Raw genomic sequence first — 20,801 nt, forward strand, 5'->3', positions numbered from 1 at the left:
TGTTATCAACGTGTTATGTACAAAAGAAATCGCTAGGGAAGATGTGCACCACAGTACTCCACGATACCAACAACACGGCGCATAATGCATCATACTGTCAACACTGAGACAGGGATAATGTAAACACACTCAACTCCTGACCGTAATCTCCAAAGCATGTGATGATGACTGAACAAGTCTAATCTTTCTGGATCGTTGCTGACCGCACTCTGTAATGCGGGATGCAGGCTGATCACATTTAATCACTGGGATTACGTAAACGACCGGAAAAAATTAGAGACTTGCTTCTACCTTCGCGTTAAGAGACTGACGTGACTTGGGACCACTGAGCTCTATAGTACTGAGAGGCTATCTGGGCAGCACGCGTGGACCTTTGGCCGCCATATTGAAACACCCGCACTCGTCGCCTTCACCATGGTAATGCAATTGAAACACTGTTCTTAGCTTGCTGTTTCTGTTTTGCTGTTGCCACATAAGGTGAGCAGTGGGCCATGGCACAATATTTTAGGTGAGCAGTGGGCCATGGCACAATATTTTAGCTGCGCAGTGGCCCACGCCACTATTGTTTCTGAATTCATCGGCTGATTTCAAATGGCGTGGGCGTCGGATGTAATTCACAGCGCCGCCCTGTGCCCCTGGCGGCGGGCACACAAACTACGCGGCGCTACCCTAGAGAAAGCCTCTGCATGCTATAGAGCTCAGTGCTTGGGACCCAAGTCTCGTCAGCTCAAGAGGCTTCCTAACACCTCGTCCTAAGCGATTTACTCTGCATATCATACCTTACTCTCATCCTGTATGTTGTGCATGTCTTTGTAATCTGAACACAGACTGCAAAATTAACGTACGAGCGAATGTGCTGAGAAAGTAAACCGGTAAGAGGTGCTACGGAGCCTTCTGGAGCGAAGGAAACACGTGCTTTGGTCGACAAACAAGTGCAGACCTTGAGCCAGTTACACACACACACACACACACACACACACACAACACACACAAACACACACACACTCACACACACACACACACACACAATGACAATTAAGATGAACTCCCCGTCGTAACTGTGATTTGTATTCTAAGGAAGAGCGTGGAAAGGAGAGAGTAGAAGGACAAAGACAGGAGAGTTTAGAAGGACAAGGAGAGTGTAGAAGGACAAGGAAAGGAGAGTGTAGAAGGACAAGGAAAGGAGAGTGTAGAAGGACAAGGAAAGGAGAGTGTAGAAGGACAAGGAAAGGAGAGTGTAGAAGGACAAGGAGAGTGTAGAAGGACAAGGAAAGGAGAGTGTAGAAGGACAAGGAAAGGAGAGTGTAGAAGGACAAGGAAAGGAGAGTGTAGAAGGACAAGGAAAGGAGAGTGTAGAAGGACAAGGAAAGGAGAGTGTAGAAGGACAAGGAAAGGAGAGTGTAGAAGGACAAGGAAAGGAGAGTGTAGAAGGACAAGGAAAGGAGAGTGTAGAAGGACAAGGAAAGGAGAGTGTAGAAGGACAAGGAAAGGAGAGTGTAGAAGGACAAGAAGAGTGAAGAAGGACAAGGAAAGGAGAGTGTAGAAGGACAAGGAAAGGAGAGTGTAGAAGGACAAGGAAAGGAGAGTGTAGAAGGACAAGGAGAGTGAAGAAGGACTGGGAAAAGAAAGTGTTGAATTCTGCCGTGTCTCTAGTCCTTCCTAAAAATCAAACGTACAGTTAGGCCTGGGAATCAATCGTAAAATGTAGGAGCATCACCCCCCCACCTTACCTTTTTTGTGATGGTCCCTGAGATGAAGATTCTAGTGAGCCGTACGCGGACTCCTGTTGGCTGGGGTTCTTGGCGTCGTCGATGGCTTGCTCCTCCATGGCCACAGCTGTAGATGGAGGGAGTCACAATCAGAGCATGACCTATTCTACCCACGTATTGTACTTTACACTGCACTACAGGCGGTTGGCTTCCACCTGAGGGAATTCTGCCACTTGCACAACTTGAATACTAAATCGTGGTTGTACGGCATTCAGTGAGCCTTGGTTATGAGAAACAAGTGAGTCTCTTTGGTTACTAGAAAAATTACATCTTCAATCTGACTACCTCCGGCCATTATCCGACCTGAAAGAAGTTAGAGTCTGTCAGATGAAAACAAACCGACTACACAACCCAGTCACGTTATTTATTTATTTATTTTTTAACTAGAAACCCTTGGAGACATTTCTGGAGGAAAAAACTAAATTTTTGGTCACGGCTATAATTTAATTACAGAAAAACCTCCAGGACCCAGACATACTGTTGGGTTACCCATATAAAAAAAAAAAATGTTACCAAAATCTTTTAAGGTAATATATATTTTTTCGTTATAATACTATTTTGCATGAAGTAAGCGATACTCAGTTCATCGGCATCTTTTAATAACAAGTGATTGTAATTTGTGGTAAATGCCCAATTCAACCGCATGGTGTTTGTTGAAGCGAGGGCATGGAACCAGGATTATCCTCCATTACCACACCAAACACGATCACAACATCGAGCACTTATTCATTGTCCTGTGCATCCCTAAAATACACCAGTCCCAGTATTCTTCTCATTTTGCTTACCGTACAACTTAAACTACAATTAATTCACTGCAGTACCGGCACATTAATGAACCGCTGAATATTATCAAGTGCTCAAACTACCACAAGCCTTGGGAAATCAAAGAGTGCAGGTAAAACAAAATAGTCATCAACATTATTACACACACACACACACACACACACACACACACACACAGAGTAAAATCCTCACATAAAACATAGCAATCAAACATTCATACATAATACCAGCGTACCGTTCGAAATCTCTTAAGCAGAATAAATCCATCAACATTCAGTAAAAAATACACTACACCCCCTGACACCTTGAAAAACACTTAACCCCGACACTCCTGCAGCTGGAGTGAATTGTAAACTGATATCCTGCCACCCCGCTGTAGCAGTGACAAAAATGACACTCAACTTCTTCACTATGCAAGCGATTTATAACAGGACTGAGCTGGGAAACACCAGACCTTTTGAGTTCGTTGATACACTCTTTACGCCTGCCCCCTTTCAGACGGTTTTATTAAGTTTAGGAGAGGCGATAGGTATGTTAAGGCTTTCGGTAACCCCCATTATAAACTGATTTTGGAGACGTGTTAGATGTGGAGGAGCATTAACTAGCCCCTTCATAGGCCGACTTAGAATTGTTAGATATGGTACAGCATCGCTAACCCCTAAACAAAACTGAGAAGCGTGTTAGATAAGACTCTGGCTATATTACAACCTTCACAACCTGACGTCTCTCCTAAGCTGAGTGAAATCGTGAGGCATCAGCAACAAGCACTAAATAAAAACTCGGGACCCACACTTGGGGGATAGCAGCTCCCTCGATTCCTCTCCTCTGCCAACATTTCGTAACGTATTAGACAAGGGGAATGCACAGACGTTCCCGCATCACCATTATTTGCAGGCAGGAGATAAACTGTATTGTGTGTTTAATTAAATCTCACGCAACTTAGTAATTTTTCAAGCAGCTGGAAAATACGTCTGAGTTACAGCACGAGCGATGAATTAAAATGTTTTGTGACCTTTAAACTGTAACACACGTGCGCGCGAGCGAGCGAGCGAGCGAGAGAGAGAGAGAGAGAGGGAGGGAGGGAGGGAGGGGGAGAGAGAGAGAGAGAGAGAGAGAGAGAGAGACTTAAATTTCTTCAATAACGTTTTCATCAAAATGAAGGTCAATGAAGGTTATCTCTCTATTAATCTATTGCCAGACGCCTTAATCCCGTAAGGGGTGGCTACAAACAAATCGCCTCCATGTCGACCTGTCCCCCGCCATTTCACTGCCCTGCTCCCAGCTCACACCTCCCTCTCTCATATACCTCTCCACTCCATCCCTCCATCTCATCCTTGGCCTCCCCCTCCCTCTCCCCCCCTCCACCTCACTCACATACACTCTCCTTGTCAGTCTCTCCTACAAAAAAAAAAAAAGTCTTCTGGCCGCAGGAGTCACGTGGCAGTGTCAACAAATAGTCAGGCTGCGTTGACGTTTCTTATCACCTGACTGGGCTTATCACCACCGCACCAATCACTGCTCAAACACACGGCAGCCAGGTAACGCAGCGTCAAGGTCAAGTCACCCTGCTATATCATGTGCTGTACTTGTTTCATGTTAACTTGGCCCAGGTTGTCGTCTCGCTGCAGCTTATTTCACGTACGATACTTTCAGAGAGAGAGAAAAAAAGAGAGTGCTACGAGTCTACATCCTTTCCATAGCACTTCTTCGTGACTAGCAGCATATATTACTGTTAATCTATTGTTATAAATCAACATTCAAGATGGAGAAACAGCAGTTTTACGCAAAGTTAAAATGAGAAGAGCACACCGTATTTCACTGCATCGATTTCACTATTAGGACATCATCACTTTACTCCCTGGCGTATCCCATCAACATCAGAGATCATCCTAGAAGCCAAGGAACATACCAAACCTCTCACACCTTCGAAATATTTGACAGTATGAGGCGAATTATCCGGTGAATTTTGTCCACGCCTGTACAGCTAGCATATATATACAGAACTAGCCCAACATTTTTTTTATGGACTGAAAAGAAACCCATCTAACTCAAGTAATCAATTGTGCAACATCCTACACCACAAGGAAACATACACGAACAACCATCCAGCACAACACACACTGCCTCAAGAACACCCACTACTACACTTCACAAACCCAAACACAGCCACAACATTCATCCAAAACCTCCAGTCAAACACCATCCTTCATGAACCACCACCAGATATCCACTCCTCAGAACCTACCCTACCCATAAAGACACAGTTCTACCCAGCCTAGCCAGACTGTGATGCAACACCAACCTTCCCTGTTACAGTTCCAAAACAATATCCAGCTCGAAAATCCACTACCCTACACTACAATGCTACCCTGCCCCCCTCACCACAACCCACCCACTCATGAACAAGATTGGGAAGGAAGGCAAAAACAGGAAAAACATTACGTTCATTATTTCTCCAACGTTTCAGACTACACAGAATCCATCCTCTGTGTAGGTCGAAACATTAGAGAAATTAAGAACTTAAGCTCTTTCCTGTTTTTGCCTCCCACTCATTCTTATCAACTTAACAAGACGAAACAACCACATTCACACAACTACATATAAATCACCAGACATCTTCAACAGAATAAAACACCCATTCATACTGTACCTAGCAATCACAACACACACTCCTTCAAAAGAACCTCAACAAATACCCTGGCAGTGCCTGGTTGATATTGGTTCTTTCCTGCAATACTAGTACTGGGTTCAAGTGTCCATGAACCTCAGGCTGCAACAACAGCAATAATTAACCTTATACCTGTACACAACCGAACTAACTACCGTATAGAAATATCACAAAGCTTAATCATTATTGTCATCCAAAACTTTATTGCCTCATTAAGAACACAAGGGCCAGGAGTTAGGCTACTTAGTCCAGAAACGGCGAGAATGGCCAGTCGCTAATCCCTGGGTGGCATTACATGTGTGATAAACCGTTTATATACCTACTCTGAACCCACACCCTTATGAATCACTTTCGGTTGGAGTGCCCAATCCCAGTAGAACCTATTACCTTTAGCATCAACAGAAAAGTAAATATATACAGTGAGCTAGCATCAAGCGCGCCACTACACAGCAGTAAATAAACAATACAAGGAAAAGGAAAAGAAAACAAGAGGAAATATACGATGAGTAAAAATTCAAGAAAAATCACAGCAAAAACCAAAAGGTAAAGGGGGGAAATGCTGAGAAAAAACGCAACAAACATTACGAAAAAAAGAGAACACAGCCAAAATTATAGAAAATGTGGTTAAACTTGGAACTCACGCTGTCAAAAACGTGATGAATTATGCAACACCGTGAGAGATAGATAGATAGATAGATAGATAGATAGAGAGAGAGAGAGAGAGAGAGAGAGAGAGAGAGAGAGAGAGAGAGAGTCTTAAGTTACCAAAAGAAAATTATCATAATTTGCACGTCTTTTGCGAAAAAAGCTCCCACCGGTAATCTTCCCATGGGTCTAGTTTTTCCTGCAGAAAGAAGTTATATACGACTGGGAGAAGATCGTAAATATGTCTGGGAGATCCCCCCCCCCCCGAATGTTATGTTGTATAGTAAGTGGCTTTGGAAACACCGTGACATCGCTTCCTTAACGGTTTCTTCCGCATACTCAGGCTTCAACATCCTCTTGGACGTTACTTACGTTAACTACCGTTTATTTATTTTTTGAAACAGTCGAGCATTGCCTAAAACTGCCATCTCTCCATCTTCAATGTTCAGTTGTAACAATATAGTAACAGTAAAACGTGACGCTAATCATGAAGCAATCCAATGGAAAGGATGAAGGGCCATAACACCATCTTTTTCTTTCGCTGACCTACGTGAAATAATTTGCAAAAGGACGAATATCTGGGCCACGTTAACATGGGGACACGTACGTACGTACTGTACAACAGGTACCAGTGGCCGTCCAGTTTTGCTGCCACGGGAGTGTTGTGGACACCCAGACTTGTTCTGCCTCCAGACCCATTCGTGACCGTCCACGCCGACGATTATAAAATCCCCTGCAATCCCTAATTTTAGAAGGCTGAGGTAGGGTGACAGGACTGTGTGACAGGCAGCTTGTAATCTGACACTGATACGGTATGACACGTCTGTACCATCCACCAATACATATCTCGTTATTTGGCGCTCTCTCTCTCTCTCTCTCTCTCTCTCTCTCTCTCTCTCTCTCTCCCTCCTGTACCAATCACCACCGTCATCAACTTGGTTACTCTATTATCACATACGTCTCTCTCTCTCTCTCTCTCTCTCTCTCTCTCCTCTCTCTCTCTCTCTCTCTCTCTCAAAGCCCCCAAACATTTCAAATCACTGGCTATATTCGCCGTGAACTCTGATTCCCGGTCCCCTTCCCCCCCAACCCACGCACACACCAGAATAGCCATGACACAAAGGGCCTGCAACGGTAAACCCTCCAGAGATTCAAGGTTACAGGGGTATAAAATCGTCTGGCGGGGACTATGAAGGGGTTTAGCCTATAACGCGTTTAATTTTATAGTTACACGTTAATGTAAATAATAATGGTACCGTATAGTCAATCGTTTTTCTATGTAAAGCGGGACGATATTATTCAGCTTAGGGACAGCACTAAGGTTGAAAAAAAAAAAAAAGATAATCACAAGGTTGAGACAGAGAGAGAGAAAGAGAGAGATTATAAGTCGAGAATTAAATAGGATGATTGCAATTGAAAAAAGGGCAACAGAACATGAGGATACGGTGAAAAACGTTGTGGGTTGAACAAGACGGCATGCATCTCTGTAACCCTCTCTCTCTCTCTCTCTCTCTCTCTCTCTCTCTCTCTGTCTCTCTCTCTCTCTCTCTCACTCACACACACACACACACACACACACACACAAATCCCCTCTACTGAAGGACACCTAGGATGGAGAGGTAAAGGGACCAGCGTGGAATGGGAGACAAAGCAGTGGGACTCGAGCATATTTGAATACGAAATCAGCCGCGCCAAACTCGGGCTCCTGTGACTCACTCAGCTGCATGAATACACTACAGTACTTTGACGTTGGAAGGAAAAGTGATGCTAGAGCTGTTCCGAACCTGAAAATGTAAACAGTACCAACACACACACACAGACACACACACACACACAAAATCGCATCGGGTTTGGCTGGAGTAAGAGTTGTCCCGATCATAAAAGGGTTCAGATCTTTGATACGATTCTTGTGGTCGTATTTTTACAGATTCCTAACCAATTTTTACCATGAACAGATTTCCATAACACTTTACCTTTTCTGACATATCGTTTCGTTTTTCATATTTATTTCCATTTTAATATTCTTTCTAAAATACAACTGCGGAGTGTTTGTATCTGCATGAGTGAAGATAAAAGCATATACAAGCAATCTTAGGCAGAAATGAGGCTTAGGAACTTTTATAAATACAACCACTGGGGTGTATAGGCGGAGGAATCAGTAAGGAATGTTGTCAAGCCAGCGAGCTTCAACATACATGAATGCCAGATCGCCTCTATAATGCTGAACAGGAGGAGAAGGAGATGGATGATGATGATGATGATGAGGAGGAGGAGGAGGCGGTGGTGATGGTGGTTGTGGGGGCAGGGGGGTTGGGGAGGTAGTTACGTCACAGCAGCAAGCAAGCATGGCAGGCGGCCGAGATAACTGCTGTTCCCCTTTAAAACATCAACACTGTCATCGATAATTGCTATCTCTGTCAATTTTGTGGGTAGTGCGGTGTATTGCCTGTCTGGAAAGTTGATCTGATACTTCCATTGTCTGTTGCTCTAACTGTATAAACTACCATTACACCATCCACCACAATCATTCTATTTATAACCAAGCCTCGCCATTATCTATCCCTATCAGGCAATCTTATCTATTGCAAAGGGTCATACTGTCAGCACTTTTTCTTCACTCACGTTTTATTATACAGTGTTTTATCTGCTCGCAAATGTCTACTTGGGGTTTCATTCTCTCGGGATTTGTATTGGAAACAACATTTTACCTCTCTTGTAAAATCTGCTTCCAAGTGACTGGGTATGCTAAGCCGACTCCGTACCTTCTTTAACCCTACACAGGTGCTGACTTTATACACGGGTTTTATTCGCCCCTGTGTGAAATACAGTTCTCATGTGTGGGAAGGCTCCCCACACAGCTCTTCTCAACAGGGTGGAGTCAGGGGCTTTTCGTTTCATTAACTCTCCTCCTCTTCCTGACTCCCTTCAACCTCTGTCTCTTCGCAGCACTGTTACATCTTTATCTCTTTTTTATCGTTACTTCAATGGTCACTGCTCCTCTGAACTATCTGCTTGCATCCCTCCACCGCTACGGCGGGCACGTAGCACCCGTCTAGCAACACACGCTCATCCCTTTTCTGTCCAACTCTCTAATGCACGAGTTAACCGCTATCTCCAGTCCTTCATGTATGGAACAAGTCAACTCTGGAACTGTCTCCCTCTGTCTGTTTTTCCTACTGTCTACAACCTCCTATCTTTCAAATACAGTGTCCAGGCATCTCGAAATGAATGGATCTTGAATTTGGCTCTCTGTTATCTTGTTTTGTTTTTTCTTGGAGGGAGCAATTTGCATGCCCCTGGCCTTTGGTTTCTTCTTCCTTGCATTAGAAAAAAAAAAAAAATCTACATTTCACACTACATCGCAGACTACCAATTCCCTGCCTAGAACTGTCTTTCAACTGCGTACTTCAGGACTATAAAAAGCCTACAATTCAATCACTGGCCAACATAATTCAAGGACATCGTATCAATTTCATACCTGCACAGGACATCCCATATCTAAATACAGGTACATCCGCGTCTCCTCACAAGTAGTACAGGGGGTGGAGTGTTGGCGATCACACATAACACACTGGCTCTATCTGTTTACCTATGTCTTACGTCTACTAGAAGCCACCTCGTTGTAGTAAGGTAGGCAAAACATGAGACCTTAACAGTGGTGCCACACGAGACCCTTCACACACCATCACCTGTAGTAGGCTATTTATACGTGGACACGACTATACAGCGGTGCAAAAAGTATCAAACAGAAGTATCATGATGATCCAAAATTATAAATATACGGTACCTTCTGAAGTTCCACGAAGATAAACCTATTATCACCTGGACATGCATTAAATAATCATACCGACTATACAATGTCACATGCATACCCGGTACATGTGGCATCTTTACTCAAACAGGTTTACCACCTTGGAAAAAATAAAAATAAAAAAAAAGTCAATAGCCATCGTCCCCGGTGCCAAACTGTTTCGCGCTAATGTGCACCCATAGACCTACTTTTCAAATAACTACATAATTCTCATACTCATATATCAATCCGTTATGCAGTCACCAACCACACGAGGAGCCTTATTCTCGTGGGCTAGTTCCCTCACTACGACGATGTCATTCTTTGGTTCGTGTTTCTAAAATCGATTTCATTCGGCTTACGAGATTTACAGAACTTGTGGTTATGTTTGGTCTTAATTTGCTCACAATTTGAGATATTTTCTAAGTTTAATAATACCGTCTGAATGTAGCAAAAAGTTATGAGTACCAGGTGGCAAACATCATAAGACGTCCTCGGGCTGAAAGAGATAGGACTCTTAACGCCTCCTCTTTACCGCTTTTTTCTTAATAACGAGTTCCACAAATTTCCTTAGTACATCATTTACGTAAAGTATTAACAAGATAATAATGACTCAGCCCCCAGGAGATTACTACTGTGATGATGCAAAACAAATCGTTGAGGCAGAGGTGATAAGAGGCCTTCTATGACCACAAGAGTACGGTCCCAGGCTCTACACATCACCTGTGGAAGAACGAAAATCAACTCAGAACAGCACAGGCCTACAAAGCAAGGGTGATATGTACGGAGGAAGCCAGAGAGAAGGATTGGATTAGTAACATATCAAGCTGAAATGCATCAGGTTAACACGCCTAAGACCAAACTGCACAAATCAGGGCCTGTCGTTGTCCTGCACTTGAATAATGTAAGTTGAAGAATGACATCTCCCTTGAAATCAATGTCAGTAACCCTCCACTCACACAGTGCGGCCAGCACTGAACTCAATCCGTCACTAAAAATATGCGCAAGGTTATAGCCTAAGCTAGCAATAGAATCGGTATATTTCACTCTTCATGCGGTACTCGAAGTTGAGAGTATCGGAATGTTCTGATAAAAAAATGCCCGATGGTGGAGTAGCGTATGTCATACACCTTAACCGTACCCAAGTACGCGGTGCTGAAGACGTGACCTTGACACCGTACGGGCACCTTCAAACAGCAACAAAACTCGCCCACCCTACTGCAAACTGCGTTGTAAAAACGTGGCGTCAGGATTGACTTGATGGTACTGTGTACCTACCAGTGCAGATGCAGTGTAACAATTAACCTGCCATTTTTTCAGTCGCTGAAGTATGAGCTGATGGCTTTCCTGGTTTTATTGTTAGTTTCCTTTGTTATATTACCGCATTTGATCAAGACAGAATACAATTAGAATGTGTAGCCTATATACCGTAGTTGCGTTAAAGGAAAAACTGATTACGAAAATGGTCAGAGTTTATATATATATATATATATATATATATATATATATATATATATATATATATATATATATATATATATATATATGTGTGTGTGTGTGTGTGTCTCTGTGTGTGTGTGTGTGTGTATGTGTGTATATATATATATATATATATATATATATATATATATATATATATATATATATGCAAATAAATCACTAGGCTAACCGTGATTCGTAGATATGCCTATGCTGACATCCGCAAGGAAAATCAAAGGCGAAAATGCCTCATGCGCTTTTGTGTAATCACATCTTTTCCCCTGAAGATGTGAGTACACAGCATCGATAACATATAAACAGAAAAATGTTCCGTACTGATAAAGAAATTGGTGAGGACGAGGTGCCAGGGAGCCTCCTAATCAGACTAGAACACAACCCCATGTGTGGTAAACGGTAGGTAACCTACAAGAGGCAGGAGTGAGGGGCTCCAACCTCTCCTATACCGGCAACGTGTCTGAATGTGACCAGCTACTGTCTACCAACTGTACTGCAAAGCAACCTCGTAACTCCAACGGTAATGAAGACGGTGCAACTTCCCTATTACCTGACAGCCACATAAATGTGGAAAATTCTGTTGAGACGATGCATATAAATCACGGCTACCCATTACGGCATTGTAAGTTAGCTACTATACCAAGGAAAACATCGCACTAGTAAAAATCAACAGGGCCCAATCCATGGGCAAGAATACTCCTGTTTGGTGAAACCGGTGGTGGCCATAGCTATGGGGCTGTAGTACTACAGCTTGCAGGCATCACGGGTACTCTCTCTCTCTCTCACGAACGGCAGGCCTATTAGTGTTTTTTTAGCGTCACATATACTTTCACCTCTCACTCCACCTAAGCCTATAGCTAGCCAACCCTGCTATCAACCAATAACCATTCCTATTACTAACCCCACTTACCACTCTCCCACACCCTCTCTCCACTCTCTCTCACCTCTGGCAGCAACCACTTTCCCACTCATTACCCCCATTTCCCATATTACACCTACCCTCATGTCTGCCTTCCTCTCCCCATTCCATCCGTCACACTATATGGGGTACTTCTCCCCTCTCCCTCTTCCTTTCTCACTCCCCAACCTCAATCTGCTATATTCTTTCCTCTCTCCCTCCTATACCCACTCTCCCCAACTCCACACCAATTCCTCCCCCCCATCTCTTCTGGGCTCCTCTTTCGTCTTCCCTCTTCATTTCCCTCTCCTCAGTGTATATCTAGCCCTCACCTCACCCCTTCCCCTCGTATCTCCCCTCTCCCTATCTCCACTTCCATCCCATACGGTACCCCACCTGCTTCACACTTATCTTTCCCTCTCACCCACCCCCTCATTCCACCTTTCCCTGTATTTTTTCCACTGCCTCGTTTCACTAATTGGTACCCTTTCCCATTCCCTCTTGCCTCTCTCTCTCTCTCTCTCTCTCTCTCTCTCTCTCATGGAAAACCTGTTGACGTCATACTGAACGACCAGAGCCAAGGAAACGTGGTAAGCGATTGAGTCAAGGTCGAGAGGCCACGTGATATGCTTTTGATGCTTTATTTTTACTTATGCCACCGTCACACAGCTTTATCCAGCTTAAAGAGAACCCTAGTATCCATAAGGCTACAAGGTTGAAATTAGTCACTTCAGGACATTTTATTATTTTATTCCTTCTACACGATTTTATTCAGTTCTGCAGCAGGGGTACACATACCCTTCAGGGGGTATGAAACGCCAATGCTTGTGACACAAAACACAGGGTGATCACTTATCTTACACTGCTTCAGAAAGGATGCTTCACAAGGCAACTGGAATTTGGCGACATGCATTGAGAAAGAATGTTAATCCCCTGACTGATAACACTGTCGGTATGGTGGGGGAAGGAATAGTCAAAAGTTTAAAAACATTACCAGGAGCTAGTATGTTATTTCCCGGGCCACCTTTACCATGAAGACGTTGCTGTGACACAGAAATAGTCTAGACCATATAAACGACACCCATATTATGAAAGATGTTCTTGTGAAGCAGCAACTTGAACATTTATGGTATGCTCAGTTGAAAATGTTCCCACAACTGCCAAAACGAACTCTCCAGATGTTCGTGCCATTTGCAGTCAAACACTTTGTAATATAATGTTGCACTTCAAAATTACCGCACAATAAAACAACTGCATACGGGACGTGAGAATATATATATATATATATATATATATATATATATATATATATATTTTTTTTACACAACTGGCTTAATACTGGACGAATTAAAGCACATTCTGTCTTTCTGTCAGCTGTTTTACTTCTGATTTCGATTTGAAAATATATACAGAAGTTTTAGTAACTTAAGACTAGCTTTTGATATGTGATTAAATATTTTGAGAAAAGGGTAAGGGCATTATTGGTTTAAGCAATTTCACTGCACCACAGTCCTCAACGATATATATATATATATATATATATATATATATATATATATATATATATATATATATATATATATATACGGGTCATGCCGTCTATCTATTCGAAAACTGCATATACTGCAAACATTGTACGGTACGTAGGTCTGCTGCCAGCAATGTTTACCAACTGCCTGCAAGGTATCGATTAATTGCACTTCCACACGAACCGACACATGAATTTACCTCGCTGCCCCAATACCACTACCTACAATCCAATCAAACCCTCTCATGGTCAGGGCAACTCTAGTATTCTATTCCAGCAAACTACAAAAAATTAGGAGTGGAATTCATAGAAGGTTCTGTTAGTTAGTACTCTGACATCGTTAACCCTCTCATGCTCGGGACAACTATAGTGCTCTATTCCGGCTAATGTCACGTGATTTGATTCACCAGAGTGAGTTGGGAAACCCTATGAATCTTAAGGAATCCTGGAAACAATGCCTCACCTCTCTTCTACAACTAGGCTGAATCCAGGAAGGTAATACCACAACCTTCCTAATTACCTGTCTGTCTGTCAGTCTATTCACCCAGCTACCTATCTATCTATAGCCTTAATCCTTGAGGGAGCGGCCACTAATAAATCGCCTACATAGCCTTCATGACCTCCGCCATTAAGCTGCAACCACCCACATTCATACAGTATATCAGCTTACTCCACCCTGTCCCTCCACTTCGCCTCCCCCTCCACCTCACACATACAGTACAATCGCCTCTTCATTCTCGCCACCTGACCAAATTATCTACCAAGTATTTCTAACACTTTCCAGCACATCCACAACAACACAACGCTCTTTAACTGATCACTGTCCGTTTACCTCTCCATGTAACCTATACAGAGTGTATGCAGTCAAGTGACCTGAGTTTATTTACACCTACATGTTGAACAGTAGAAACGACGTCAGCGCTACCTTCGTATATATCTGCAAATTACGGTACGTTTAATTGATAGGCCTATGTCAATGTCAATCGACTTTCTGAAGTGGTGGGACATTAAGAAGATGCGAGGCATCATTACACATAAAAACGTTGCATTTTGGGCGTGCAAAACCTCTGCAATTTGCATTCCAAATTGTTCAAGGCAGTAAAAAAGGCTAGCCTAGGTCGAAGATCGGCCGGATGTGGCCTACCCTGGTCTGTGTGATTATACACAAGCCGTTCTATTACACAGGAGAGGAAATTAAACCATACAAAAACTTAAAACTGTACAACTTGTTCGTGGAGGGATAGGTAACGGTCTCACTGTATTGAAAGTTCCCTCCAATGCCCCGGAACCTGTACCTACACAACACTTGGTGCCGTAGTGCTAGGTACCGGAACAATTAGATGACAAGAATTCTCACTACTTGCGCATAACTCTGGACAGAACATTTGAATGATACCCACCAAACTACTTACCATTCTTACGTACACTTTACGGACGGCTAACTTTATATAAATGCCCCTGAAGTTACAGTAAGTTCTCATTTTACATACTCAAGATATCAACACAACAAAAACAAAAGATAATATGGAGGCCGATAAATTATAGAAACAGAAGAGAAAATACATTTTAAACAGGTATAACGATTTTAAGGCACTCACCGTGAGTAGATTAAACTCTTGGGATAACATTACTGCACCGGTATAGCCTACCGCGGACAAACCTACGCAAGACAAACATACGCAGAAATGAATTTTTTTCCAGTACAGTACTAGGATACTTGGTCACTGAAAAATGCGGTTGTTTCATGGTGGTGGTCCTTGACTTTCTTCACTTGTTCTCTAACCTAACGACCTGATGTACGAATCACCTTTAAAGCAAAGATTTCCCGTCAAAGATATCCAGTTTGATGTTTTCCCGTTCTTCACTTAAGCACATTTAACAAACAGAAGATGCCTTGAATTCTATGGCTGCAAATGCTGGCTGTTCTGCTAATGAAAATAAGGGCAGTTAAAGAACAGTAGGCTAAAAAAAAAAAAAAAAAAAAAAAAATCAAAGTTGCGCCCCTTGGCAATCAATTTTTTTATATGTTAAGAAAATTAAAGTCAATGTGCAAAATAACAGGTAAACGCCTTGAAAGCTTACAAAATGTGGAACCGACCATATCCTAACCAATCCTAACCATGTTCTGACGAGGACACGGCCTAACAAGGTTTATCCTCCTGGCGATTTTTACAACTTACTACCGAGCAAGATGTAACCATGGCTGTTGAGTAACCGCTCCTCAAATAATACACACTCACTCGTTCATCGACAATCAAATCCTGCCTCCACACTGTCCACGGATGAACACACTGACGTCACTGGTGGCGTCACGTGCACGGCAACTCCACGGCAACTCCCGGGTAACTTTTCCACTCCTATCACCGCTCCTTCACGATAAGCACGTCTCTTCTAAGTCGAATAAAATCGTCTGGTAGTAGCAAGATTCAACTTTAAATATCAGATTAGTTAATAAGCTCCGAATGAAAATGTATCTAGAGCACGTGTTACACATGGTACCTTACCCCTTCAATCCGGTGGTATTATATTGATTTAGTTTTCTATTTCCACACGATTTTTATTTGAGAGAGCAATAGAGTGATCTCGTGCAATGAAGGCTATATTTAACCTCTCCATTTTAAAAGTCTAAGGCTGAATAAAACTGCCTGGAAATGGCAAGAACAGCAGTGCCGGCAGTAGCAGTAGCTGCGACCCCAGGCTCATATGAACCCAGCAGAGTGAAGGCCCATGTCATTCTTCTTAAGTTTACTAACCTCCTTTTGTGGGATAGGGAAGACACAGCGGGACGTTTGTATGACTATGCAACAGAACCACCAAGGTACAGATCCGTGCCACCATCTGACTGGCACCTGTCCAGCACCAAGGGCACGAATAGCAATGAAAATACCTCATCAGACTGAAGGGGCTATATACCGACAATTACTGCTGGATCTGTACAGCCTACAGTACTGGCAGCACTGAGGAAAGTGAGTGAACCATTGTATGTACAGCTGTGTCAATAACTTATGTACACTGTCTCGCGGACGTGCCAAAACGTGATCAGATCTTACTACACTAACCAGTAATAATCAAGCAAAGTGGAAGGGATCGCTAGACTGTACCTTTAACTTGTTCGAAAACTGCTATCTTGAATGCTGCGTTGTGGCATGAGATTAACACTAGAATATTATGCTAGTTAGCCACGGGATGCTATGCAAAGGATGCGGAGCTGTAATTCTCTCTCTCTCTCTCTCTCTCTCAATTGCTGTTTTCTTCAGACGATTGTATTCAAGTAAGGAAAGGCCTTTTAATGCCAAATCCCCCTAATCAAAGATAAAACATATGACATTCTCTGCCTATAGGGATCAGTCTCTTTGTTACGGTGCGGTGTTATATATATATATATATATATATATATATATATATATATATATATATATATATATATATATATATAAGATAGATGGATGGATGGATGGATAGAAATAGATAGATATACTGTAGATATATATTCCTGCGTCTTTCAGTTGGTTTTATTCAGATCAGTCTTCAAAGTCTTCATCAACCTCTTCCTTTGCTACAGATCTTTCAGGAGCTGCATAAAAATCGCCTGGAGGAGTAGGAGAGGAAGAAAAAATAGGTGACCGGGATCAGGAGGCTGTCTTACGCCGACAATATATTTCACTCGTGCAGTCTAATATTTCTACCTCACTCGGTTGCCATGGAGTCTCTTGTTTCCTTGGCTACCAACAAGGACGCATGTTTATCGACAGAGATCTGTTGCCTTCAGGGTCAAGAAGAGGCTTAACAAGACTGCAAAATATCTGGAAATTTAATTCTTCTACATCTCTGTGTGGAGAGGGTGGGGGAATGGAATCTCAGACCATCACTTAGTGATGGCCAAGGTAAGGCTGCAACGAAAATGGGTGAAGAGACGAAGGGGAAGACAGGAGGAAACAGCTCCTGCGAAAAGAGTAGAGAAGTTGCAAGAGAGTGAGAAAATGGCAGAGAATATGAGCAGTGCAGAAGAAAGATTGGGAAAGTATGAGTTAGGGCAGATGGCAGGGGTGGAAGAAGTATTTAAGATATTCACGGAAGAGATAGGCGCAGCGTGCGAGGTGGTTTGTGGAGTGAGGAGGAGATGAAGGGGTGTGCAAGGGACAGCATGGTGCAATGATGAAACGAGCTGTGGAACAAAAGAAGGCATATAGTGATCGAGTATAGGTAGGGGAGAAGATGAGAGAGAGAAGAAAGAGGTACCGTATATGTGAGCTGGAGAAGGGAGGTGAAGAGATTGGTGAAGGAGAGTAAGAAGAGAGTGGATGAAGAGTTTGGGAGGAATCTGAGTGTGAAATGGAGGGATAGTAAGAAATTGCTTTGGAAATAGTACGGGAGTACGGGAGTGAAAGATGGGAATAACACATTGTTGGTGGAGAAGAGAGAGAAAATGAAGAGATGGAAGGAGCACTTTGAGATTCTGTTGAATGTAAAGAGTGAGAGCAGTGCGAGTATAAGTGGCTAGGGAATGGCTGGGAGAAGAAGAGATGAGAGGAGGGAGGATGAGATCAATAAGGCGGAAGTACCGTAATTGAAGCAAAGAAGAAGATCAAGATGGGAATGGTCCCAGGAATTGATGGGGTGTGTGGTGAAATGCTGAAGTATGGGGGCGAGATTGTTGTGGAGTGGATATGGAAGTTGTGTAGACTGGCTTGGGAAGAGGGAAGGGTTCCAGAGGACTGGAAATCAGGTATAATTGTTCCTTTATACAAAGGAAAAGGGGAGAGATAAGTATGTGGTAACTATAGGGGTATTTGCCTTCTTGGTGTGACTGGAAAAATATATGGCATAATACTTACTGATAGGGTTAGGCATATAACAGAGGAGCTAGCAGGAGAAGAACAAGGTGGATTTGGGAAGGGAAAAGGGTGTGTAGATCAGATGTTTGTTCTAAGATGTTTAATGGAGAAGTATCTAAAGAAGGGAAAGAAAGTGTATGCTGTCTTCATGGACTTGAAGAAAGCATATGACAGAGTATATAGTCAAGGTATGTGGAAGGTATTAAGAATAGATGGAGTGGATGGGAAACTGTTGTGTGCTGTGAAGAGTATGTACGAAGGAGCTTGGGCTACGGTGCGAGTGGACGGTGAGCTGAGTGAGTTCTTTGATCTAAATGTGGGATTGAAACAGGGTTGTGTGATGTCTCCATGGCTGTTTAATATATTCATGGATGAGGATGTGAAGGAGGTGCAACGTAGGGCAGTGGATGTGAGGGTGGCTCTAATGAATGAGTGTGAGGTGTGAAGATTCCGGTGTTGCTGTCTGCTGATGATACAGTATTGTTGAGTGAAGATGAATGGGAGTTGTAAAGTTTGGTAGATGAATTTGGGACAGTGTGTAAGAAGATGAATCTGAAAGTTAATGTAAACAAGAGTAAAGTTATGGTGTCTGAGATAAATTAAGTCACATAATGCACGGTGTGGTTGGATGGTAAGGACTTGGAGAATGTGAGTGCACTCAAGTACTGGGGTAGCGTGATGCGGAGGGATGGAAGTTCTGGGGATGATGTGCTTGAAAGGGTACATCAGGGAAGGAAAGTTGTTGATTCACTGAAAACAGTGATGAGAAATAGGGAGGTGAGTATGGAAGTTAAGATGTCACTGCAAGATAGTAGTGTGATCCCTGCCCTGACGTATGGAAGCGAGGCGTGGACCTTGCTAGAAGAGAACAAGTCAAGAGTGAGAGCAGTGGAAATGAGTTACCTGAGAGGAGCATGTGGGGTGACATGGAGGGACAGGATGACGAATGAAAAAGTGAAAGAACGTTGTGGGGTGGATGTGGATGTGACTGAGAAAATTAGAAGAAATACACTGGGGTGGTTTGGACATGTGGTGAGAATGGAGAATGAAAGACTGACTAAGAGGGTATATGTAGGTGAAGTGGAGGGAGGGAGAGGGTGGGGGAGACCGAGGATGAGGTAGAGAGATGGAGCTGAGAGGTATATAAGGGAGGGGAGAGAGAGTTGGGGGGGCGCAGTCAACGATGGGTGACATAGCGACTTGGAGGAGTTTTGTCTGCGGCCACCCTTCACAGGATTAGGGCGTCGGACTATAGATAGATAGAGACACATCTTTGGTTTTCGTTCTCAATATTTTTTTTTTTTTTAAATACATGCAGATTTGTGGTTTTCTTCCTATCGAGAATTTGGAGGGTAAATGCAGCAAGGCATTTAGGAACACTCACACAGATCTGCTGCTTCTGTTGCAAGGAAGAGTTTGGGATATGATTATAAAGAGATCCAGGAACTAACACACACAGCCTCGCCTCTTATATATGATACAATACGGAATTATATGTACTAGAATATGGGGTAGGCTATAGGCCACTGTTTAAAATTTCTTAGACCTATTTCAGAATGTACAACACAGCGATTATAACGGTGCCGGTACTTTTTTCTTTACACTACTAGGCTACATAACCTCACATCTGGCTGTACCAGTTAATCACCTACGGTACTTATCTCGTACACGACAGTTGGGTTTAGCCCCCACCTCTCTCTCTCTCTCTCTCTCTCTCTCACACACACACACACACAATAAATAAACCGTGTCAAAAGAACACCCACAGCTACGTCTCATTTTCTGATGGTTATATATGTTTCAGATACCTACCGATAAGTTAAGGTTTGCTAGGGTACAGATCTACAACCTGTGCTTTGATATATCGTGCAGAGTATTGTCTACATCTTCCCATTCAGGCTAACACGTACTGGACATATAGCGGCATCGTAACCGTGCTATACAGTATACCCGACGTCCAACCCAGTGGTATAGTACAGCTGACGTACGGTAAGTTTTAATGCTCGGAGTTAAGTACTGTAGTGATTTAGCTCAGGGTAACCTACGCCTAAGTTATAAAAAAAAAAAAAAAAAAAAAAAAAAAGTAGGGAGCTGATCCAGTAGGGAAAAAAAAAAAAATGTAGCTACTGAAACTCGGCCATTCTTTTCCATAGACTTCTCATCAAAACACAAATGCCCGGATGTAAAATTTGTGGTATTTTAACTCCGAGTGCACTGTGCAAAGAAAGGGCTCACAATGATGCACCTACGATGAAAAGGATTCTATTCATGCCCTGCATAAAGAAGGGGGTTTTACAGCACTGCCTAGGTAAGCATTAAAGCCGTTTTCTCTTTCCACAGCAAACAGATACTGGAATCCCTAACACTAAAGCGTGCATATAGCGAGTTATT

The 20,801-nt window shown here is 42.9% G+C and overlaps 1 protein-coding gene across 1 annotated transcript in view; it reads right to left on the reverse strand.

The window, feature by feature from the left end:
* The window catches only part of per (period circadian regulator), a 110,673-nt gene that overhangs the window by 82,911 nt on the left and 6,961 nt on the right, over positions 1-20,801 (reverse strand). Inside the window, exon 2 of the mRNA XM_080274848.1 lies at positions 1,731-1,836. Coding sequence (XP_080130974.1) covers positions 1,731-1,836 — 106 coding nt within the window. The remainder of the gene's footprint in view (positions 1-1,730; positions 1,837-20,801) is intronic.

Source organism: Coenobita brevimanus, chromosome 60, assembly GCF_032717465.1.
Source record: "Coenobita brevimanus isolate Jiangsu-jjx chromosome 60, ASM3271746v2, whole genome shotgun sequence".
NCBI lineage: Eukaryota > Metazoa > Arthropoda > Malacostraca > Decapoda > Coenobitidae > Coenobita > Coenobita brevimanus.